The sequence below is a fragment of the Dendrobates tinctorius genome, unplaced genomic scaffold, assembly GCF_039654945.1.
Source record: "Dendrobates tinctorius isolate UK_male_01 unplaced genomic scaffold, ASM3965494v1 ptg000126l, whole genome shotgun sequence".
Classification (NCBI taxonomy): domain Eukaryota; kingdom Metazoa; phylum Chordata; class Amphibia; order Anura; family Dendrobatidae; genus Dendrobates; species Dendrobates tinctorius.
The window spans coordinates 6293004-6318343 of record NW_027361794.1 but is presented as its reverse complement, the minus strand read 5'-3'; the positions used below and the strand labels follow the sequence as shown (position 1 = coordinate 6318343).

Here is a 25340-nt window from a genome sequence, read left to right as displayed (position 1 = left end):
ATGTTTTTATGTAGTTTTTCGCGACCCTGTTTGAAGTTAGTCAATTTTAAATTGAAAAGTCAGGATAAAGGGAAACTCTGTTATTGTACAGAAATTCACACTTGGCCTCACTGCATATTTACTGTTGTCGATCATAAAAGCAAAGTTTGGCCACAAAGACTGAACCTGGTCTTGTAGGGACCATATGAGGACATTCAGCAGCACAGAAGGGAGAGAAGGAAGATTCATCCAATAAGATATCAGGGTTCTAGGAAGCCAACTGCATCATTACCCTCCACCTTCTATTAGAGGCCCATCATAATACTTTTCTTCGTGATTTTCTAACTTGTCCACACATTCTACGTACACAGTCATTTGGATTTTTATAGTTTATAGATCTGGGCAGGTAATGGTCAGTGTCTTCTAATCCCAGGGGTAGGTTCTATAGAAAATGGCTTTCAATGACCAACATCATTTAAACCGTTTTAGGTGGAGTAACATGTTGTGGTCTAACGGCAAAATGGTGATCACACAATTGTGATATGGCCGGACTACACCATCGATAAAGCAGCCACAGCCGGTGACTGAGAAGAATCTGTGACTTTTCTATATTTAGTAGTTACTACTCACCTGACCGGTTATAACTAGACATCTCCTCTTTACATCGCTCATCATTCCTCACATATGTCTCTGTAGTATTAGTATGGGTCAGCTCTTCACCCTAAAATAAATATTGCAAAAGTCACAGACAGATGGAGAAGTCACATCTATGATCAGCTCTAATCCTGCCATCTCCACCGTTCTCATTACACAAGTATAAAGCATATAATACTGGTGCACAAAACAAGACTGAGCACAAGACCTTCACCACCATCTAGACATCATAGGGAAGATCTCATGACACCTTCTCTCCATCTACCTGATGATCCTGAGGAACACTGGGATCTTCTTGTTTACAGTCCTGTGGAAGAAGAGGACGGGGACATCTCTCTGGTGTTGTCCTCTTACTGGATAGATCTGGAGGAAACACATACAGGGACTGAATTCATTCTTTACATACAGATAATTATAGGCCGTGTGTATTTAGTCCTGTCTATTACCTGGTGATGTGAGGGGCTGGGGAACCTCCATCATGACATCCTTGTACAGATCTTTGTGTCCTTCTAAATACTCCCACTCCTCCATGGAGAAATAGACGGCGACATCCTGACACCTTATAGGAACCTGACACATACAAAGATACAGTGAGCCCCCCAATCCCTTCATACAGTTGTGGCCAAAAGTATTGACACCCCTGCAATTCAAGATAAGATAGAAAATGTCTGCGCTGGATAAACCACACGGATTAGGGAACAACACAAAAATTATAAAGATAAGTGGCAGATAAATATGGAAGTCTCAATAGACAAATATCCAATGAAAAACGAAATATTCACCAAACTGACAGTATGAAAAAAAAAATATATATATATATATTCGCCCGGCGGATAAAGGGGGAGGGATAGTATTTCTAAATTCTGAAGATTACAGAAAGGAATGTACATGTCTATTAAGTGACAAACAAACATATCTAAAACTGAAGTCTGATCCATCTGACAAATATGGTAAGGAAATGAAGACCCTCATTAAGAGGGGTTTTGATTTGGGGATTATAAATAAACATGAATTTGAATTTATTGATACCCCACAACCACGTATATCTTGTTTTTATTACCTACCAAAAATACATAAGAGTTTGGACAATCCCCCCGGGAAGACCTATTATCTCAGGTATCCAAAGCTTAACGGCAAACATGTCTAAATATGTGGATTGCCACTTACGAAGAATAATTCCTAAGTTGCCATCATATTTGAAAGATCGTAAACAAATTTTACAAATTTTAAACAGTATACATTGGCAGGAGCACTTCATTTTAGGAACATTGGATATAACTTCTCTTTAAACAGTGATCCAACATGAAAAGGGTCTAAAAACAGCTAAGCAATTTTTAAATCATTTGACCACATTACCTCAGGATCAAATATTTTTTATATCGCAATGTATGCAATTTATTTTAAACACATAATTACTTTCAATATGAGGCGGACTACTACTCCCAGCAATGGGGGACTGCCATGGGTACCAGGTTAGCGCCCAGCTACGCTAACCTCAATGTGGGGGGATGGGAAGAACAAGCCATCTTCATGAATGGGGTGCAGCGTGCGAACCTGGTCCTATGTGTTTATAATGGTCTGGTGGCCCCGAAACACTTGCAGAATTTTTAACGGATATTAATAAAAATGATTATTTTTTAAATTTCACAGGGACCACCAGTACTGAGTTGATCAACTTTTTGGATTTAAGTATTTTTATTGACAATGGACGGATCCCCACATGCACATACCACAAATCAACTGACTAATAATTACATCTCTATGGAAAGTTGCCATTTGCCACAGTGGCTTATTAATGTTCCTAAAAGTCAATTTGTCCGTGCCCATAGGAATTGCTCTAGAGAGCAAGATTATTGCAAAGAAAGGGATTTTTTGATCACTAAGTTTAGGAACAGGGGGTATGATGACCAATTCCTTATTGAGGAAAGTGACAAAATACAAAGAAGACCTAGAGAAACCCTGATTCTGGATAAAGATAGAAATAATGCCTTTAAAGGGGTTAAGGTTGAGGACAGACATTTTGATTTTTGTATTATAACTCAATTTAATGCTAATACCCATATTCTTCATAATATTGTGAATAAATACTGGGGAATATTGAAGGAGGACAAAATAATAGGAGAACTATTACCTGTACCCAAAATTTATATATAGGAAGGCAAAGAATTTAGGGTATCTCATAGCGTCATCTAATCAATACAATAGCAGAAAAGTATTACAAAAAACCTTTTTAATGAACCTGGGTTTTACCCCTGTCATAAATGTAAAGAGTGCAAAACATTGAAAATAGAAAACAACACACTTTGTTTAATATAGATACTGAGTTTATTATTAGAGACCACATTTCATGTAAGACAACAGGGGTCATTTATGTATTAAAATGCCCATGTGGGAAATTATATGTGGGGAGGACTAAACGTCAACTGAGTGTAAGGATAAATGAATATTTAAGGAACATAAGACGTAGGTTTGATGGACACCCATTATCAAAGCATTTTGCTGATTATCATATGGGATCTACTGAAGGTATCATCTTTACCGGGCTACAAATTGTCCGAAAAGACAGCAGGAGAGGGGACTTTATTAAGAAAATGTCCCGTGCTGAAAGTCAGTGGATTTTCACTCTTGATTCTTTAGCCCCTAGGGGACTTAATTGTGAAGTGGAACTTTTTGCCTTCAATTAGCAATATGAACAGCGTGATATGAGCAGCATCTAGTGGGTTAATTCACTTAAATTAGAACCGTAGGTTTAAAAGGGAACCATGCCTATGACAGACCATCCCTGATGAAGGAAGCCGTGCACTTCCGAAACCGGTTGGAAGGATTTGGTCTGTATTACTCGCTGGTCTCAGCCACGTGACCTTCTGACGTCACCAAGGTCCTGCAACTCCACTGCAGCCGGCAGCATCGTGCTGCGAAGAACGCCGGCACACCGAGGGAGCAGCGTACAGTGAGTAATTAAGAGACTGTCACTGGCCGGGACAGTTCTCTCAGCAGTTATTGCTGGACTCAGTGCTTCAAACGTACTTTATCCTGTTTTTGGACCCTGCAAGTGCATAACATAGCATTTGATTACCACTGCAGCGACGGAGCTTCAACCTCACTTGCTCCTATATAATCGCTACATTCTGGGCTCCTTTATGTGGCCTTGCACATTTTTTTGAATGCACCTAAGGTATATATATATTTTTTTTTTTTTCCCTTGTAGTGTCTCCATTTTTATATGCCTATTTCACATGTTTGATTTTTAAATCCTTTTGTATGGTGTTGGTATATGGTCTCAATTAGTATGATCTCTGGGATCGTGATTTTTTTTTTTTTTTTTCAGAACATGTCAGTTTGGTGAATATTTCGTTTTTCATTGGATATATTTGTCTATTGAGACTTCCATATTTATCTGCCACTTATCTTTATAATTTTTTGTGTTCCCTAATCCGTGTGGTTTATCCAGCGCAGACATTTTCTATCTTATCTGCATCATAATCAAACGACCTAGTGGTGTGTTTTGCCTTGCAGAGGATATTCCTCTCATAGTATTAGCGTCCCCAATATATTTATAATTATTACCCCTGCAATTCTGTCAGATAATACTCAGTTTATTCCTGAAAATGATTGCAAACACAAATTCTTTGGTATTATTATCTTCATTTAATTTGTCTTAAATGAAAAAACACAAAAAGAATTGTCCTAAAGCCAAATTGGATATAATTCCACACCAAACATAAAAAAGAGGGTGGACAAAAGTATTGGCACTGTTCGAAAAATCATGTGATGCTTCTCTAATTTGTGTAATTAACAGCACCTGTAACTTACCTGTGGCACCTAACAGGTGTTGGCAATAACTAAATCACACTTGCAGCCAGTTGACATAGATTAAAGTTGACTCAACCTCTGTCCTGTGTCCTTGTGTGTACCACATTGAGCATGGAGGAAAGAAAGAAGACCAAAGAACTGTCTGAGGACTTGAGAAACCAAATTGTGAGGAAGCATGAGCAATCTCAAGGCTACAAGTCCATCTCCAAAGACCTGAATGTTCCTGTGTCTACCGTGCGCAGTGTCATCAAGAAGTTTAAAGCCCATGGCACTGTGGCTAACCTCCCTAGATGTGGACGGAAAAGAAAAATTGACAAGAGATTTCAACGTAAGATTGTGCGGATGTTGGATAAAGAACCTCGACTAACATCCAAACAAGTTCAAGCTGCCCTGCAGTCCGAGGGTACAACAGTGTCAACCCGTACTATCCTTCGGCGTCTGAATGAAAAGGGACTGTATGGTAGGAGACCCAGGAAGACCCCACTTCTTACCCCAAGACATAAAAAAGCCAGGCTGGAGTTTGCCAAAATTTACATGAAAAAGCCTAAAACGTTTTGGAAGAATGTTCTCTGGTCAGATGAGACAAAAGTAGAGCTTTTTGGGCAAAGGCATCAACATAGAGTTTACAGGAGAAAAAAAGAGGCATTCAAAGAAAAGAACACGGTCCCTAGAGTCAAACATGGCGGAGGTTCCCTGATGTTTTGGGGTTGCTTTGCTGCCTCTGGCACTGGACTGCTTGACCGTGTGCACGGCATTATGAAGTCTGAAGACTACCAACAAATTTTGCAGCATAATGTAGGGCCCAGTGTGAGAAAGCTGGGTCTCCCTCAGAGGTCATGGGTCTTCCAGCAGGACAATGACCCAAAACACACTTCAAAAAGCACTAGAAAATGGTTTGAGAGAAAGCACTGGAGACTTCTAAGGTGGCCAGCAATGAGCCAAGACCTGAATCCCATAGAACACCTGTGGAGAGATCTAAAAAATGGCAGTTTGGAGAATGCACCCTTCAAATATCAGGGGCCTGGAGCAGTTTGCCAAAGAAGAATGGTCTAAAATTCCAGCAGAGCATTGTAAGAAACTCATTGATGGTTACAGGAAGCGGTTGGTCGCAGTTATTTTGGCTAAAGTTTGTGCAACCAAGTATTAGGCTGAGGGTGCCAATACTTTTGTCTGGCCCATTTTTGAAGTTTTGTGTGAAATGATCAATGTTTTGCTTTTTGCTTCATTCTCTTTTGTGCTTTTTCATTTAAGACAAATTAAATGAAGATAATAATACCAAAGAATTTGTGTTTGCAGTCATTTTCAGGAAGAAACTGAGTATTATCTGACAGAATTGCAGGGGTGTCAATACTTTTGGCCAACACTGTAGTATTGCTTTATGACGTCCCACCATTCCCACCAGTGTTACCTCTCTAGTCAGCAACTGAATCATTTTGTAGATGAGGTCTAGGATCTTCTGGTCATTGATGTCCTCATGTATCATGGGGTGAGGAGGAGGCCCTGTGATTGGGCTCAAGGTTCTTCCCCATCCCTCAGACACAGGGTCCTGACAGCGCTCACTAGAAGTCTTCTTCACTACTGTGTAATCCTGGTTATGGAGAGACACATTAATAAATCTCACTACAGACATTTCCAGAGTCCTCACCTCTCCAGTTCTGTCCATCTGTTATTCCCATAGATAAGAATGATGTAATGTGACGTCATCAGAATCTCTCACCTCTCCAGTAAGCCGGAAGAGGATCTCTAGGGTGAGGTGTAATATCCTCTCCGCCATCTTGTCTCTGTCCATATCCATCTTTGATGGGTAAATCAGGAAAATTCTCTTATATAGAAGATCTTCACTGAGAGGATCCGATATTTATAGAGACCTGAATGAGAAGATGAAACGAAGCAACATCATAAAAATCCCACACATAAAAGGAAAATGGGGGAAAAAACAGTAATCACAGTGATATAAATCAGACCAAATGGTATCCACAGCTGATATCCCCACTGACTATATGAGTATAATTATTAGGACAGTCAAATCACTGAACAGAGCACACCACAAGAGAACACATTGACCATAAGTCCTAAATATAAAATTGTATATTTTTTATTATTTATTACACAGTAAAAATAAAAATAGCAAAGCATCAGTGTAAACAAGAGTGATTTCTTATGTCACTATGGACGCTGTGGATCTATGAATCGCGGCGGCCATCTTTTTCCTGTCATGTGCAGTGTGTGTTCTCATATTACCAGGGATGCTCTGTAATCATGAGCAGCGGCGCCCACTTTTCTCCGGTCATGCGGTAATAGGATTTGGCCTCCTGTCTTCACACAATGCAGGGATCCATAGTGACCCTTTGTCTTCATTTAGACATGTGCAACGATATTATTTGACTAAGGACGCATAGGGTAAAATAGGATGGGAGGTTCATTACTGATGAACACGCCCCCCTTTCTTGATTGGCTAGTTTTGCAATATCTGATGTGATTGGTTGTTTTGTGTATATATACTTACCTGTCTCCCATAGGCACCACCCCCTGACGAAAGCTAAGGGCCGAAACGCGCGTTGGGGAGGGCGGCTATCCAAGGTGACCAGGTGCAGTGGAGCTTGTAAGTTGTATACTTACCAGAATTTTTTGATTGCTTGCGCTGTAGGGCCTAGGGCATAAATAACGCACATATTGACACCTACTGGTGCCATTAGGTACTATCGCCTTTTACTTATGTGGCATATTCATGCAGTGACACGTTTGGTTCACTGTTTTTTGCACTAACACTGCACTTTAGCATCTACCTATACTGCACTTTATGTACGTTTTCCTAATTGTTTAATTATGATGTATACCCACAGTGAGTTGATGTACAATTTTCACTAACCTATGTGCACTTTACTAATGAATATATAATTTTCAGTATTGTTGTACACTATATTTTTTTGAGTGATAAATTTTAACACTATTCCCTGTATTAATGTGCCCTTATGAAATGGATAGTACTGCCCCATAGTGTATACATACTTTTATACTATAAACTCTTGTTTACACTGATGCTTTGCTATTTTTATTTTATTTTTACTGTGTAATAAGTAATAAAAAATATACATTTTTATATTTAGGAATTATTGTCAATGTGTTCTTTTATGGTGTGCTCTGATCATAAAAATCCCGTGTAATAATTGTCATGAAAATATGAACCATTTTCCAGGGGTTCAATTACACCTTCAGACCTTTCTGCTGCATCTACTGGTACTGACATGCTGCATATCCCCCCATTAGGTTTGTACAGTACACACAAATACCTGCAGTCTCTCTCCACCAGCACTGTGTAATTCTATCCCACTCTTTCCCCCCATCCCTCAGAAACGTATTTAAACTTTATATTTCTGGAAACTGCAGGGTTAAAGTTATCCACAGCGGGTTTTAAAGCTTTGGCGCCTATCCGGAATCAAGAAAAGGGTTCCCACCGTCAACTAGCCCGCAGGTAGTTCATGTTTGGTATCGAAAGGTAATTTCATAAGAAAAATGGAAGTCCCGCCGTCCCTCTGGGAGCCTCGCGGCCAGAGTTATGACCCTTATGAGTTTTCAGTAACTTTTGAAAAAAGTACATTCACTAGCTCCGCCCAGCCAGTGTGGTCAGCCAGAAGAAAGTATAAGGCTAGCAGGCTTATTCAGGCAAGTATTCAGACCTGGGGAGACAGCATATACCATCCCTGCTGTGGACTGAATCCTGGTCCTTGAGAACTCCCCTTCCCCTCTCCCACATGGTGTGCCATTGACTGAGAACTGTAAATTCATCCTTTAATCCCTTTTTATTTTGCAATTGCCTGTATATATTTTAATTGTCTCGTTTGTAACATCTTTTTATATTTTTGTAAACACTGTCTATCTTTTCTGAAGTAAAACTATAAAAATTTATTAGCTTTGTTTTCCTTGCTCTATAAACATATTGCCATGACCACCATGCTTAAACTACTCTACTGTGTGGGTTGGCTCCTGACATGATGTTAATTTTAAATGTCAAACCTGGAGCTGATGGCAGCAAAGTGTGTACTGGGGTATTTGGGAGATTCTGGCAGTGACGGAACGGAGGTTTTACATGTGTATTTCTTGTCTGAGATCGGGGATATACATACCGCCCCTACTGCAGATTGACCAACAGCCAGTACACAGCAAGGCAGCCTTTCTGGCGACTACTTATCCTAAGTAATAGAATATAATTGTGGTATACATAGTATACGTGAAACCAATAACTTAGTTACATGGCAAAGTGATTCATCCAAGTCACATATACATATTGGACTATAATCCAGACAACTGCAGTCTTAATAGAGAAGAAACAAAGGAAGAGGCAGTCAAAAAGTCCCATAAAATTAGTACTTTATTAATAATTTATGTAATAAACAGACATTAGGTACATGGAAAAAGGGAGAGAAAATGGACAGGCGTGTACAATGGCAAGAATAGGCCAAGTATGCCGCCTACATAGTCCAGGATGTAGACCCTATATAATGATATAGTATAATCAGTATAGGGAGTCCAAAAACACGAGTCAGTCACCGCACAATTTATATGAAGCCAATGCGTATTATCATAAGCGGGGACCAACGGGACTCCCTAGTAGGTGAGTAATCAAAGAACAAGTATTCATAACGAATCCAGCATTTAAAGGGTCTGTAACATTACCTGAAGACAGTTGAGGCGAGTACACAACGGCCTTGACCCCGATGCGCTTTTCGGAGCGTACCGCTCCTTCCTCGGGGGAGGGCCTATTCTTGCCACTGTACACGCCAGTCTATTTTCTATCCCCTTTTTCCATGTACCTAATTTCTGTTTATTACATAAATTAATAAAGTACTAATTTTATGGGACTTTTTGACTGTTTGCCTCTTCCTTTGTTTCTACTTATCCTAAGTCTAGTTCCCTGCCTGAGAGCTTCAAGTTCCAAACCAGAAATGGAAAGTGGGATATATAATAATAGTGGTGAATTTTGTGAGTAACCCTGCACAGAAGAGCAGATTCTGGATGCACATACACTGGTCTTAGAGGTTTCGATGTTTTTTAAGTATGGTATGCTGGAGACAGGATGATACTACCTGTTGGAGGAGGTGCCTGAAGCTGGATGTGACAGTGTGTTGGGAGTGCTGGATGGGAGAATACTGAATGGGGGAATTGTGGGGACCACTGGATCTTGTTATATGGCTTCTGGGGGATTTCTGTAGAAAAGCTTTGGTTATCATTATACCTGTAATGGGGGCTCTGGTTGCCACTACTGTGAGGGGGGAGGGAGCTGGATGTGGCTTGCGACCCTCTCTCAGAGTTGAAGGTGGTTCTCTAGGTCAGAAAGGTTGGGGACCACTGTCATAGACTCATCTTCCATAACGCTAATTCTCGCCTCATTTACCGACACTGGAATCGGCATTAGCAATACTGCAGGAGAGATTACATGTGACAGGAGAATGTTGTGAGTTCATTTTCCCCTTCACTACTGAGGCCCGAGGAACTCCCTCTTCTGGTAAAGAAAGGTAGTGAGCCTGATTATCAAACACCTGAGGCTGATGATGATGACTGGCTGAGTGGAGTTACTGACTGGATATAAGGCTGCCGACGCCCTTCTGCCCTGCGGGTGATTTCTCTGTGGGATCCTTGGAGACCAGTCTGAATTCCTGCTCCTCTAAAGCTAAGTTTGCTGCTCGGCTTTTTGCATTTGTGCTTTGACTTTGTTTTGCTTTGTTTTTCTCGATGTCTGCCATTCCCTGCTGGGGTGTGCTGAATTCCTTTAGCTCTGTCTTCTGAAAATACCTGAGTGCTGATTTAGTTTTTGAAGCCTAGCTGCTTCAGGGCCTTTTTCATATCAGCTTGTTGGCTTATGTCTTTGATAGGGTTTTGGCAGATTGCAGACAGCAGCCTTCCTGTCCTTTCCTATCTAGGAAGTTTTGGGCCCCAGCTTTGCTCAGTCTATCTTTCTGTCTGTGTTAGTGTTTCCATCTTGCTTCACCATCATTATATGTTGGGGGCTGCCTATTGCTTTGGGGTCTGCTCTGGGGCAGTTTAGATTTCCCCTTTCTTTCTTTAGGCCTATTTAATTCTCCGGCTGTGATCGAGGGGTCTAGGGCATCGTAGGAACCCTCCACGGCTACTGCTAGTTGTGTTGATAGGTTCAGGGGTCTGCAATCTGATAGTTGCCAACTTCTCTGGTTTTCTGGACTTAGCTTGTATTTCTGTTTTTGCCTCCTACTGTGACTCTATCATAACAGGAGAAATAACTACTTCATGATGAGGACGACATCTTCATCTTCTACTACGGCTCTAGAAACATATTTGGACAGAGTCCGTCACTGACTCCATCCCCACCGGCAGTCTATATGAAGGTTTCCAGTCTTCTCCCGCTCTGTAATCTTCTATCACGTTAGATCTCATGTCTGATTCACACACAGAAGTTTGAGGGTTTTATAAAACTTTTATAAAAGATGGTTTGTAAGAACAACAAGACAGGAGATAGCTGATGATAATATCTCAATGTACAGTCTTTTTCTGGATATGATTTGTTTTAGCATTTTCATATAGGCTTCTGTATATTACATGAAAAACACACACACAAAATACTGTGGGAACATTACACTGTGTCGGGGGCCCTGTAGCATGACAGTAAGGCTGGAGTCACACACAACGTATAATAATACGGTCCATTTTAACCCCTTCACCCCCAAGGGTGGTTTGCACATTCATGACCGGGCCAATTTTTACACTTCCATGGATCCCGGTGATTCTGACATTGTTTTCTCATGACATATTGTACTTCATGTTAGTGGTAAAATGTCATTCAAATAACTTGCGTTTATTTGTGAAAAAATGGAAACTTGGCGAAAATTTTGGAAATTTCGCAATTTTCCAAATTTGAATTTTTATGCCCTTAAATCACAGAGATACGGCACACAAAATACTTGATAAGTAACATTTCCCACATGTTTACTTCACATCAGCACAATTTTGGAACCAAAATTTTTTTTTGTTAGGAAGTTATAAGGGTTAAAAATTGACCAGCGATCTCTCATTTTTGCAACACCATTTTATTTTTACGGACCACATCACATTTGAAGCCACTTTGAGGGGTCTATATGATAGAAAATACCCAAAAGTGACACCATTCTAAAAACTGCACCCCTTAAGGTGCTCAAAACCACATTCAAGAAGTTTATTAACCCTTTAGGTGCGTCACAGGAATTTTTTGAATATTTAAAAAAAAAAAAATGAACATCTAACTTTTTTTCACAAAAAAAATACTTCAGGTTCAATTTTTTTTTACTTTACCAAGGGTAACAGGAGAAATTGGACTGCAAAAGTTAATGTGCAATTTGTCCTGAGTACGCTGATACCTGATATCTGGGGGGGGGGGACCACTGTTTCGGCGCATGGCAGAGCTCAGAAAGGAAGGAGCGCCGTTTGACTTTTTCAATGCAAGATTGGCTGGAATTCAGATCGGACGCCATGTCACGTTTGGAGAGCCCCTGATGTACCTAAACAGTGTAAACCCCCCACAAGTGATCCCATTTTGGAAACTAGATCCCCCCAAGGAACTTATCTAGATATGTGGTGAGAACTTTGAACCCACAAGGGCTTCACAGAAGTTTATAACGTACAGCAGTCCAATTAAAAAAATCAAATTTTTTCCACAAAAATGATCTTTTCACCCCCAATTTTTATTTTCCCAAGGGTAACAGGACTCTAAAAGTTATTGTGCAATTTGTCCTGAGTACACTGATACACCACATGTGGGGGTAAACCTCTATTTGAGCGCATGGCAGAGCTCAGAAGGGAAGCAGCGCCATTTGACGTTTTTGGCTGGAATTCAGATCAGGCACCATGTCGCGATTGGAAAACCCCTGATGTACCAAAACAGTGGAACCCCCCACAATTGACCTCATTTTGGAAACTAGACCCCCCAAGGAACTTATCTAGATGTGTGGTGAGCACTTTGAACCCCCAAGGGCTTCACAGTAGTTTATAATGCCCGGGCATGAAAATAAAAAAATCGTATTTTTTCCACAAACATGATCAATTAGTCCCCAATATTTTTATTTTCCCAAGGGTAACAGGAGAAATTGAACCCCAAAAGTTGTTGTCCAATTTGTCCTGAGTACGCTGATACCCCATATGTGGGAGAAAACTACTGTATGGGCACACGTCGGGGCTGGGAAGGTAAGTAGTGACGTTTTGGAATGCAGACTTTAATGGAATGGTCTGCGGGTGTCATGTTGCCTTTGGAGAGCCCCTAATGTACCTGAACAGTGGAAACCCCCCACAAATGACCCCATTTTGGAAACTAGACCCCTTAAGGAAATTGTCTAGATGTGTGGTGAGCACTTTGAACCCCCAAGGGCTTTCACAGAAAATAAAATCCTTTTTTTTTTTCCACAAAAATGATATTTTTGCCCCCAATTTTTATTTTCCTAACGGTAACAGGAGAAATTGGACTCATTGCTGGCCACCTTAGAAGTCTCCAGTGCTTTCTCTCAAACCATTTTCTAGTGCTTTTTGAAGTGTGTTTTGGGTCATTGTCCTGCTGGAAGACCCATGACCTCTGAGGGAGACCCAGCTTTCTCACACTGGGCCCTACATTATGCTGCAAAATTTGTTGGTAATCTTCAGACTTCAATATGCCATGCACATGGTCAAGCAGTCCAGTGCCAGAGGCAGCAAAGCAACCCCAAAACATCAGGTAACCTCCGCCATGCTTGACTGTAGGGACCGTGTTCTTTTCTTTGAATGCCTCTTTTTTTTCTCCTGTAAACTCTATGTTGATGCCTTTGCCCAAAAAGCTCTACTTTTGTCTCATCTGAACAGAGAACATTCTTCCAAAACGTTTTAGGCTTTTTCAGGTGAGTTTTGGCAAACTCCAGCCTGGCTTTTTTATGTCTCGGGGTAAGAAGTGGGGTCTTCCTGGGTCTCCTACCATACAGCCCCTTTTCATTCAGACGCCGATGGATAGTACGGGTTGACACTGTTGTACCCTCGGACTGCAGGGCAGCTTGAACGTGTTTGGATGTTAGTCGAGGTTCTTTATCCAACATCCGCACAATCTTGCGTTGAAATCTCTTGTCAATTTTTCTTTTCCGTCCACATCTAGGGAGGTTAGCCACAGTGCCATGGGCTTTAAACTTCTTGATGACACTGCACACGGTAGACACAGGAACATTCAGGTCTTTGGAGATGGACTTGTAGCCTTGAGATTGCTCATGCTTCCTCACAATTTGGTTTCTCAAGTCCTCAGACAGTTCTTTGGTCGTCTATCATTTCTCCATGCTCAGTGTGGTACACACAAGGACACAGGACAGAGGTTGAGTCAACTTTAATCCATGTCAACTGGCTGCAAGTGTGATTTAGTTATTGCCAACACATGTTAGGTGCCACAGGTAAGTTACAGGTGCTGTTAATTACACAAAGAGAAGCATCACATGATTTTTCGAACAGTGCCAATACATTTGTCCACCCTCTTTTTTATGTTTGGTGTGGAATTATATCCAATTTGGCTTTAGGACAATTCTTTTTGTGTTAGTTCATGTAAGACAAATTAAATGAAGATAATAATACCAAAGAATTTGTGTTTACAATCATTTTCAGGAAGAAACTGAGTATTATCTGACAGAATTGCAGGGGTGTCAATACTTTTGGCCACAACTGTATATGTGGGAGACTGCATTATATTCTATGGGGGTTACAGTATACTCTGTGGGGTGGTTGCATTATACTGTAGCGAGGACTATGGGGAATATATTATAGTATATGAAGAACTATGGGGTGCATTATACTATGGGAAGTGAATTGTACTACATGGATGACTACGGCGGTGCATTATACTATATGGAGCACTATGAGGAGTGTATTATACTATATGGAGGACTATGGGAATTGTATAATACTATATGGAGGACTGAGGAGTGTATTTTAATATATGAAAACTATAGGGAGATGTAATAATAATCTTTATATAGCGCCAACATATTCCGCAGCGCTTTACAGTTTAACAGTTCCAAACATAAGCCATAACTAACAACGTTAACAATACAATAATTAAAGCAAAATAAGATGACCCTGCTCGTGAGAGTTTACAATCTACAATGAGGTGGGGGCTATACAAAGTTCAGGTGGGTATTTACAATGGTGTATTTACAATGATGGTCCAGCCATCTTGAGGGAGTGAGGGATGGATGGAGATAGTGAATGGGCTACACATAGAATGACTGTGATTAGTGAACGTCAAAGGCTGCTCTGAACAAATGTGTTTTGAGGGAGCGCCTGAAACTATGCTAATTGTGGATAGTCCTAATTTCTTGGGGTAGAGCATTCCAGAGGATAGGAGCAGCGCGGGAGAAGTCATGGAGTCGGGAGTGGGAGGTACGGATTAGTCCAGAGGTTAGTCGAAAGTCGTTTGCAAAGCGCAGCGGTCGGTTAGGCCGATAGACAGAAATGAGGGAGGAGCTGTAGGGGGTTGCTGCACTGTGGAGAGCTTTGTGGGTGAGAACAGGTACTTTGAATTGGATCCTATAATGAATGGGCAGTCAATGTAAGGACTGGCAAAGAGCGGACGCGTCCGAGTACCGATTAGCCAGATGGACGATCCTGGCCGCTGCATTAAGTATGGACTGGAGAGGGGATAGTCGAGTAATGGGGAGGCCAATTAATAGAGCGTTGCAGTAATCCAGGCGGGAGTGGATGAATGCTACAGTGAGGGTTTTTGTTGTTTCCATGGTGAGAAAAGGGCGGATTCTAGAGATGTTCTTTAGGTGTAAGCGGCAAGAGCTTGTATATGGGATGTGAAGGAGAGATTGGTGTCAAACATAACACCCAGACAGCGCGCCTGCTGCCGGGGTGTTATTGTGGTGCCACCCCCGGAGAGGGAAATAACAGATTTAGGGAGGTGAGTAGATGGCGGGTGCAGAAAAAGTTCAGTTTGGGAGAGGTTGAGTTTCAGATAGAGAGCGGACATGATGTTGGAGACTGCGGACAGACAGTCACTGGCGTTCTTTAGTACAGCGGGGGTAAGGTCGGGGGATGATGTATATAGTTGTGTGTCATCAGCATAAAGATGGTACTGAAAGCCAAATCTGCTGATGGTCTGTGCAATTGGGGCCGTGTAGAGAGAGAAGAGAAGAGGGCCATGGACTGAGCCCTGAGGTGCCTCGACAGCTAGAGGAAGAGGAGATGACATGGAGCCAGAGAACAAAACACTGAAGGAGCGGTCAGAAAGATAGGAAGAGAACCAGGAGAGAGCAGTGTCCTTAATGCCTAGTGACTGGAGCCTAGAGAATAGAAGATGATGGTCAACAGTGTCGAAAACTGCACAGAGGTCAAGAAGAATGGGCAGAGTGGTCACCGTTACGGTTTGCTGTCAGAAGGCCATTGGTCACTTTGATGAGTGCAGTTTCAGTCAATGTAGGGGGCGGAAGCCAGACTGTGAAGGGTCTAGGAGTGAGTGGAGCGGTAACGGGTAAGGCGGGAGTAAACTAGGTGCTCCAAAAGTTTAGAGACGAAGGGGAGATTGGAGACTGGTCTGTAGTTATTTGTGCAGGATGGGTCGAGAGCGGGTTTCTTTAGTAATGGAGTAACGATGGTGTGTTTGAAGGAGGATGGGAAAATGCCTGAGGAGAGGGAGAGATTAAAGATAGTAGTTAGGCGAGTTGTGACGACTGGAGAGAGAGACTGGAGGAGATATGAGAGAATGGGGTCGGTAGTGTATGTGGTCGGATGAGAGGAAGAGAGGAGTCCGGAGACTTCTTCTGTGATAGGATCAAATGTGGAAAGTGAGCCCGGGGGGATGAAGGAAGGGATGGGAGTCACAGCACTTGGTGACTGGGAGCAGATTTCCTGATGGATATTATCTATTTTTTCTGTAAAGTGGGAGGCCAGGTCATCAGCACAAATGTATGTGATAGGGGCTTGTGCTTTTGGCCTAAGGAGGGAGTGAAAAGTGTCAAAAAGTTTCTTGGGGTTGTTGGCTAGTGAGGAGACAGGGTGGTGAAGTAGGTCTGTTTGGTGAGGTGAAGGGCAGCGTTATAGGTTCTTAACATAAAATTGAAGTGGATGAAGTCTTCTGGCGTGCGGGTTTTTCTCCATATACGTTCAGCACTCCTAGAGCATCGCTGGAGAAGTTGAGTTTGCGATGTGAGCCAGAGCTGTTTTACTGTGCTTGGAGGTTCTGAGGGTGAGGGGAGCTACTTGGTCAAGGGTGCTTCTAAGAGTATCGTTGTAGTGATGAACAGCCAGATTAGGACTGGAAGAAGAGGAGATTAGGGACAATGGTTTGTAGATTTCTGACTGTCTGGTAGGTAGGAGAGAGCTGGGGTGGGCGAGGATTTGTGAGCGTGAAGGAGAGTATGTTGTGGTCAGAGAGTGGAAGCGGTGAGTTATTCAGGTGGAAGATTGAATAGAGCCAGACAAAGACCAGATCAAGGGTGTTACAGTCCTTGTGTGTCTCAGAGGTTGAAAGCTGCGAGAAGCCTAGAGAGGTGATTAGTGATAGAAGCTGGGATGCAGATGTGGAAGTAGGGCTGTTAATGGGGATGTTGAAGTCTCCAGGATAAGAGTTGGTAGTTCTGAGGGCATGAAGTGCGGCAGCCAGGCTGAAAAGTGGTCAAGGAAGTGGTTAGGTGAGCCTGGGGGCCGGTATATGACCGCTACGCTGAGGGAGAGGGGACGGAAGAGCCTGATGGTGTGGACCTCAAAAGAAGGGAATGAGAGTGATGGAACTGGCGGGGGATGACCTGGAAAGTACATTGTGGGGACAGGAGTAGGCCGACTCCACCACCATGTCTGTTTGTGGGTCTCGGGGAATGAGGGAATTGTAAGCCACCATAGGAAATGGCAGCAGGAGAAACAGTGTCAGAATCCTGAATCCTGAATCCAGGTTTCAGTGAGGGCCAACAGATTAAGAGAGTTGTTCAGAAAGTAGTTGTGCCGGAAAGGAAGCTTGTTACATACAGACCGTGGATTCCAGAGGGCATAATTAAAAGATGGAAATGAGGGAGTGCAAGTAATATTAACAAGATTATTATGGTTTCAATATGAGGTAGGGTAGGGGTTGAAGTTGGGGGATGGTGGACATGTTGTTGGAATTGTAAGTAGTTTATTTCTGCGATGTGTTTGGGCAAGATGGACTGAGGTTTTTCAGGAAGGTGAGGAGTGCATGAGAGCGGGAAGTAAGTAGGGGCTGATGTGTATGAGTCAGATGGAGGAGGGATAAGGCAGTGAATGTGGATGGCACGGGAGCACAGGAGGATAGAAATAAAGCACATGGATAAAGGGGAAAGCAAAGTGTGGGTTACCTGACTCATGCCCTGATTAACTGTCATGGTTAACTGTTTGCTTGATGCTTAGCTTCTGTGATGCTTTGTTTATGGGATGCTTGCGTGCTGCACCCCACACTGCGTCCTTTCCCTTAGGAACTACTAAATATATAGGCCACACTACAGGGTCAGGAGAGAGCGATTGTAGGAGCTGGTTGGGGATAATTTGGCAGCTGGGGCCAGCACACCAGGGGGTGGTTAGATGATCAAAGGCACAAGACCAGGCTGCATCTATATGCTACAGCACCTTACACCTGATAAGATCTAGAGAGGCCCAGTCACGGATTTAAAGCAGTATTACATACAGTGCAACAAATGAATTATACCAAAGCTTTAGCAGGCACATTAAAATATGTTGCAAAAATGGTAAAGCAGCAAAAGACACACAGCAAGCAGAAGTATGGACTTGTACCATTTGGATATATTGCAGCAGAAATGACAGCCAGCAGAGGTGGGGAGTTGTACCATTCAGGCTGCTTGCTAACAGTGAATGGAGTGAATACACAAAGGGTGGATCAGTTGATTACCATTTGGATATATTGTATTATACTATATGGAGGACTATGGGTGTGCATTTTACATTATGGAGGACTGTGGTGCACATTATAATATATGCAGGACTATGGGGTGTATTATAATTAACAAGCAAAATGCTGCATATTCATCGAGTGACTGGGTTGTTTATGTCAGAAACGAAATCCTTGTTCTCAGCAGCACATCGCCCGATGTAAACTGTAGATGTGCTGCTGATAACATGATACTGGATGGGGACAGATTAATCTAATAGTGATTGTTCTGTCCCCATCATTCTTTCTCAGTTGGTGGAAAGAGGCCGGGAAACAAGAGATGCATGACTTCAATACTGTCGATCACACTCATTTGGCAGCCTGAACTGAGCGCATGTAACTACAACCGAAATGCTTCTGTGTGATGTGCAATATGTTAGAATTTGGGGCCCCATTTTAAACTTTGCTTGGGGCCCCACTTTTCCTAAAACCGGCCCTGGGTACAGCACCGACCTCCACTGGCAAAGCCGCACGCCACATAAAGAATAATGGAGCCTCCAGCATCGACCTCCACCCACAGAGCCGCACTCCACATAGAGAATAATGGAGCCTCCGGTACCGACCTCCACCCGCAGAGCCGCACACCACATAGAGAATAATGGAGCCTCCAGCACCGACCTCCACCCGCAGAGCCGCACTCCACATAGAGAATAATGGAGCCTCCGGTACCGACCTCCACCCGCAGAGCCGCACTCCACATAGAGAATAATGGAGCCTCCAACACCGACCTCCACCCGCAGAGCCGCACTCCACAGAGAGAATAATGGAGCCTCCAACACCGACCTCCACCCGCAGAGCCGCACTCCACAGAGAGAATAATGGAGCCTCCGGCACCGACCTCCACCCGCAGAGCCGCACTCCACATAGAGGATAATGGAGCCTCCAGCACCGACCTCCACCCGCAGAGCCGCACTCCACATAGAGAATAATGGAGCCTCCAGCACCGACCTCCACCCGCAGAGCCGCACTCCACATAGAGAATAATGGAGCCTCCAGCACCGACCTCCACCCGCAGAGCCGCACTCCACATAGAGAATAATGGGGCCTCCGGCACCGACCTCCACCCGCAGAGCTGCACTCCACATAGAGAATAATGGAGCCTCCAGCACCGACCTCCACCCGCAGAGCCGCACTCCACATAGAGAATAATGGAGCCTCCAACACCAACCTCCACCCGCACTCCACATAGAGAATAATGAAGCCTCCAGCATCGACCTCCACCCGCAGAGCCGCACTCCACATAGAGAATAATGGAGCCTCCGGTACCGACCTCCACCCGCAGAGCCGCACTCCACATAGAGAATAATGGAGCCTCCAGCACCGACCTCCACCCGCAGAGCCGCACTCCACATAGAGAATAATGGAGCCTCCGGTACCGACCTCCACCCGCAGAGCCGCACTCCACATAGAGAATAATGGAGCCTCCAACACCGACCTCCACCCGCAGAGCCGCACTCCACATAGAGAATAATGGAGCCTCCAACACCGACCTCCACCCGCAGAGCCGCACTCCACAGAGAGAATAATGGAGCCTCCAGCACCGACCTCCACCCGCAGAGCCACACTCCACATAGAGAATAATGGAGCCTCCAGCACCGACCTCCACCAGCAGAGCCGCACTCCACATAGAGAATAATGGAGCCTCCAGCACCGACCTCCACCCGCAGAGCCGCACTCCACAGAGAGAATAATGGAGCCTCCAGCACCGACCTCCACCCGCAGAGCCGCACTCCACAGAGAGAATAATGGAGCCTCCAGCACCGACCTCCACCCGCAGAGCCGCACTCCACATAGAGAATAATGGAGCCTCCAGCACCTACCTCCACCCGCAGAGCCGCACTCCACATAGAGAATAATGGAGCCTCCAGCACCGACCTCCACCCGCAGAGCCGCACTCCACATAGAGAATAATGGAGCCTCCAGCACCGACCTCCACCCGCAGAGCCGCACTCCACATAGAGAATAATGGAGCCCCCGGCACCGACCTCCACCCGCAGAGCCACACTCCACATAGAGAATAATGGAGCCTCCAACACCAACCTCCACCCGCACTCCACATAGAGAATAATGGAGCCTCCAGCACCGACCTCCACCCGCAGAGCCGCACTCCACAGAGAGAATAATGGAGCCTCCAGCACCGACCTCCACCTGCAGAGCCGCACTCCACATAGAGAATAATGGAGCCTCCAGCACCTACCTCCACCCGCAGAGCCGCACTCCACATAGAGAATAATGGAGCCTCCAGCACCGACCTCCACCCGCAGAGCCGCACTCCACATAGAGAATAATGGAGCCTCCAGCACCGACCTCCACCCGCAGAGCCGCACTCCACATAGAGAATAATGGAGCCCCCGGCACCGACCTCCACCCGCAGAGCCACACTCCACATAGAGAATAATGGAGCCTCCAACACCAACCTCCACCCGCACTCCACATAGAGAATAATGGAGCCTCCAGCACCGACCTCCACCCGCAGAGCCGCACTCCACAGAGAGAATAATGGAGCCTCCAGCACCGACCTCCACCCGCAGAGCCGCACTCCACATAGAGAATAATGGAGCCTCCAGCACCTACCTCCACCCGCAGAGCCGCACTCCACATAGAGAATAATGGAGCCTCCAGCACCGACCTCCACCCGCAGAGCCGCACTCCACATAGAGAATAATGGAGCCTCCAGCACCGACCTCCACCCGCAGAGCCGCACTCCACATAGAGAATAATGGAGCCCCCGGCACCGACCTCCACCCGCAGAGCCGCACTCCACATAGAGAATAATGGAGCCTCCAGCACCGACCTCCACCCGCAGAGCCGCACTCCACATAGAGAATAATGGAGCCTCCAACACCAACCTCCACCCGCACTCCACATAGAGAATAATGGAGCCTCCAGCACCGACCTCCACCCGCAGAGCCGCACTCCACAGAGAGAATAATGGAGCCTCCAGCACCGACCTCCACCCGCAGAGCCGCACTCCACATAGAGAATAATGGAGCCTCCGGCACCGACCTCCACCCGCAGAGCCGCACTCCACATAGAGAATAATGGAGCCTCCGGCACCGACCTCCACCCGCAGAGCCGCACTCCACATAGAGAATAATGGAGCCTCCAGCACCGACCTCCACCCGCAGAGCCCCACTCCACATAGAGAATAATGGAGTCTCCAGCACCGACCTCCACACGCAGAGCCGCACTCCACATATATGGCTGCTCTGTGCGCACAGGACCTGTGATGAGGTCACAGGAGGGGAGGAGTCAGGGGTCACATGATCAGGGGCCTCAGTGTATGCAGGACTGTGCTGTGCTGGTTGTCATGGTGCTGGATGAGGGGAAGATTATGTGTGAGGTCAGGAGGGGTTTACAGTGTGAATGTAGCAGGCCAGCCAATCACTGTAATACCACAACCAACCTGGCTGCGGCATTACAGTGCGTGGCACACAATCCCTGCATAATGATTGCTGCTCTAAAGCGCACCAAACATGCAGGGCGGGGACCCGAGCTCCCGCCGAATATTCCCGGAAATGCTCACCGAGTAACGATCATCACCGAGTATGCGCGCTCATCACTAGTGCACAGATAACTTCGACCCAGGTTTCACACCTTAATTAGGCTGTTAGGGTTATGGCTGTTCACTATCATTGTTAGGAAAGGCCAGGGGATGCAACTTTCCCAGCTTTGTAAAAACCCAGCCGCCTCTAACCTTGTGCAAAAAAACAGCAGCCATGGGTTCTAAGCAGCTGCCTAGCATTCTGAAAATGGTGGAGGCCTGCAAAGCAGGAGAAGGATACAAGAAGATAGAAAAGTATTTTCAAGTTGCCCTTTACTCAGTTCGAAATGTAATTAAGAAACAGCAGTTACCAGAAGGTCAAGATAAGGTCCAGAAGACCAAGCAATATATTTCTAATATTAATGCACCAGTAATGGGGAATCTCTACATACCTCCACCAGCAAAACTGCACACCATATACAGTATATGGCTGTTCTCTGCGCACAGGACCTGTGATGAGGTCACAGGAGGGGAGGAGTCAGGGGTCACATGATCAGGGCCTCAGTGTATGCAGGACTCTGCTGTGCTGGTTGTCATGGTGCTGGATGAGGGGAAGATTATGTGTGGGGTCAGGAGGGGTTTACAGTGTGGATGTAGCAGAGCCGTGTGTGTACGAGGTGTACGGAACGGAGCCGTGTGTGTACGAGGTGTACGGAGCGGAGCCGTGTGTGTACGAGGTGTACGGGGCAGAGCCGTGTGTGTACGAGGTGTACGGAACGGAGCCGTGTGTGTACGAGGTGTACGGAGCGGAGCCATGTGTGTACGAGGTGTACGGAACGGAGCCGTGTGTGTACGAGGTGTACGGAACGGAGCCGTGTGTGTCCGAGGTGTACGGAGCAGAGCCGTGTGTGTACGAGGTGTGCGGAGCCGTGTGTGTACGAGGTGTACGGAGCGGAGCCGTGTGTGTACGAGGTGTACAGAGCAGAGCCGTGTGTGTACGAGGTGTACGGAGCGGAGCCGTGTGTGTACGAGGTGTATGGAGCGGAGCCGTGTGTGTACGAGGTGCATTGAGTGGAGTCGTGTGTGTACGAGGTGTACGGAGTGGAGCCGTGTGTGTACGAGGTGTATGGAGCGGAGCCGTGTGTGTACGAGGTGTAAGGAGTGGAGCCATGTGTGTACGAGGTGTACGGAGTGGAGCCGTGTGTGTACGAGGTGTACGGAGCGGAGCCGTGTGTGTACGAGGTGTACGGAGTGGAGCCGTGTGTGTACGAGGTGTAAGGAGTGGAGCCGTGTGTGTACGATATGTACGGAGCGGAGCCGTGTGTGTACGAGGTGTACGGAGCGGAGCCGCGTGTGTACGCGGTGTACGGAGCGGAGCCGTGTGTGTACGAGGTGTACGGAGCGGAGCCGTGTGTGTACGAGGTGTACGGAGCGGAGCCGTGTGTGTACGAGGTGTACGGAGCGGAGCCGCGTGTGTACGGGGTGTACGGAGCAGAGCCGTGTGTGTACGAGGTGTACGGAGCAGAGCCGTGTGTGTACGAGGTGTACGGAGCGGAGCCGTGTGTGTATGAGGTGCATTGAGTGGAGCCGTGTGTGTACGAGGTGTACAGAGCGGAGCCGTGTGTGTACGAGGTGTACGGAGCGGAGCCGTGTGTGTATGAGGTGCATTGAGTGGAGCCGTGTGTGTACAAGGTGTACGGAGCAGAGCCATGTATTTATGGGGTGTACGGAGCGAAGCTGCCTGTGTACAGGGTGTATGGAGTGGAGCTGCGTGTGTACGAGGTGCGCGGTGCTGAGCCGTGCGTGTACAATTTGTATGGAGCAGAGTTGTTTGGGTATGCAGAGGAGCCATGTTTGTACTGAGCAGAGCCGTGTGTGTGCGGAGCCGTGTGTGTACGGAGCGGAGCTTTGTTCCACCATGTTTTGGTTCATTTAATAAGTAGATTTTTTTTATAAAACAGTGGTTGGATCCATCTGAATATTACATGTATTCTCCAATATTTCCTCTCTATTATTCCCATCTGTATATTATCGTCTTGTGTGTTTTTCCTTCTTCCTAATATTATTCTGTGTTCGGCAGCTGCAGGAGAGAATGGTGAAAGTAATGCCTATCATGAAGGAGAATCTTCTCCAGGCACAGGAACGGGTCTATAACCAATCAGCGATGCTGAGGCAGTTCCAGCCCGGGGACCCCATGGTCGTGGAGGATAGTTTCTGCACAGAGAAAAAAAAATGCAAAACAAAAAAAAAAACACTTTTTTGTCTCATATGAGACCATGGTGAGTTAGTTACAATGTATAAAGGTATAACAAGCTAGCTAACAGCTGCACATTTTCACAGGTAAAATACTAGCAATTATTTAATCCATACTAATAGAAAAAGATATAACGTATATACTCTAGTATAAGCCGACCCGAGTATAAGCTGAGGCCCCTAATTTTGCCACTAAAAACTGTGAAAACTTTTTGATTCGAGTATAAGCCGAGGGTGGGAAATGCAGCAGCTGCTGGTAAATATAAAAAATAAAAATAGACACCAATAAAAGTAAAATGAATTGAGACATCAGTAGGTTAAATGTTTTTGAATATCCATATTGAATCAGGAGTCCTATATAATGCACCATATAGTTTATGATTGCCCCAAAAGATGCTCCATAGAGAGCATCCTCAGATCTTGCCATCTTCTCAACAGGTCACTTGTAGAGATCCCATCTATCTCCTGGAATAGATCTCCATTAGGTATCAGGTCACCAAACAACTTCTTCCTGCTCTTTCTTATTTGGGTATCATCCTCTTTTCTCCTTTGATCTACTCTCTCTACTGTACTATTTTTTGACTCTTGCTCTCTCTAGAGCAGATAGCTGGGAGATTAGATTGCATGCTGTGTAGACAGTAGTGGAATTTCCCATAAGTGCACTGAACATAGTGAACAATGGGGCTTTGTATGATGCTGGGGCACCTTCTATGAACTTATTCTTCATCAATACTGTCAATATTGCAGCATCTGGTCCCTTCAAATCCTCAATAGCAACGTGATCATTCAGATTTGGCAAAGGATTGCGAGTTATACCTCCTATACCTGCGATTTCTCTCAATCTCTGAACTCCGTGTGCGAGAGACTCCCATCATGTTTGTGGTATTAATTCCATGGGAGAGTCATACACTTGTGCCACAGAATCCCTCACCAAATGCAATAGGGAAAAATTCTCTGCAGTGTCCCTTGCACGTCTCATTTTTAGATGTACCACAGGATGAAAACAGATACTCCCAATGCCTGCTGCCTCGCGGCTTGTCAAGATTATCGCATCGGCCCCATGATCCCATAACCTGAGAATCCATGTTAGCAAACTTTCATCTGGTTGCTGCCTGCACCTGGTACCCAGTTCCATTAATTCTCCGGCTGTATAACCCCTCATTCCCTCAGTCATCGAAGCTTCCGCTCCTGTAGCTGCGTTTCCTGCATCCATCCTACCTCCACTACTCTGTGTAATTTCTCTCCTAGTTTTTGTAGTCA

At 45.1% G+C, this 25340-nt stretch overlaps 2 protein-coding genes across 5 annotated transcripts in view; both read right to left on the bottom strand.

Annotated features, from left to right (window-relative positions):
* Positions 1-20023, bottom strand: part of LOC141047230 (uncharacterized) — a 218053-nt gene extending 198030 nt beyond the window's left edge. The window contains exon 1 of the mRNA XM_073542191.1: positions 19944-20023. Within this exon, the coding sequence (XP_073398292.1) occupies positions 19944-19970 (27 nt within the window). The 5' untranslated portion in view covers positions 19971-20023. The remainder of the gene's footprint in view (positions 1-19943) is intronic.
* LOC141047227 (uncharacterized) overlaps positions 1-25340 on the bottom strand; it is a 480556-nt gene that overhangs the window by 35003 nt on the left and 420213 nt on the right. The window contains exons 1-6 of one of the 4 annotated variants that reach the window (XM_073542184.1): positions 22199-22214; positions 6164-6314; positions 5855-6034; positions 1080-1203; positions 899-996; positions 610-700 (exon numbers count right to left, since the gene is read on the bottom strand). In XM_073542184.1, the coding sequence (XP_073398285.1) occupies positions 610-700; positions 899-996; positions 1080-1203; positions 5855-6034; positions 6164-6241 (571 nt within the window). In that variant the 5' untranslated portion in view covers positions 6242-6314; positions 22199-22214. Of the gene's footprint in view, positions 1-609; positions 701-898; positions 997-1079; positions 1204-5854; positions 6035-6163; positions 6315-21404; positions 21424-21459; positions 21479-22198; positions 22215-25340 lie in introns of those variants that run through there. The other 3 variants (XM_073542183.1, XM_073542182.1, XM_073542181.1) reach the window with 3 other exon arrangements.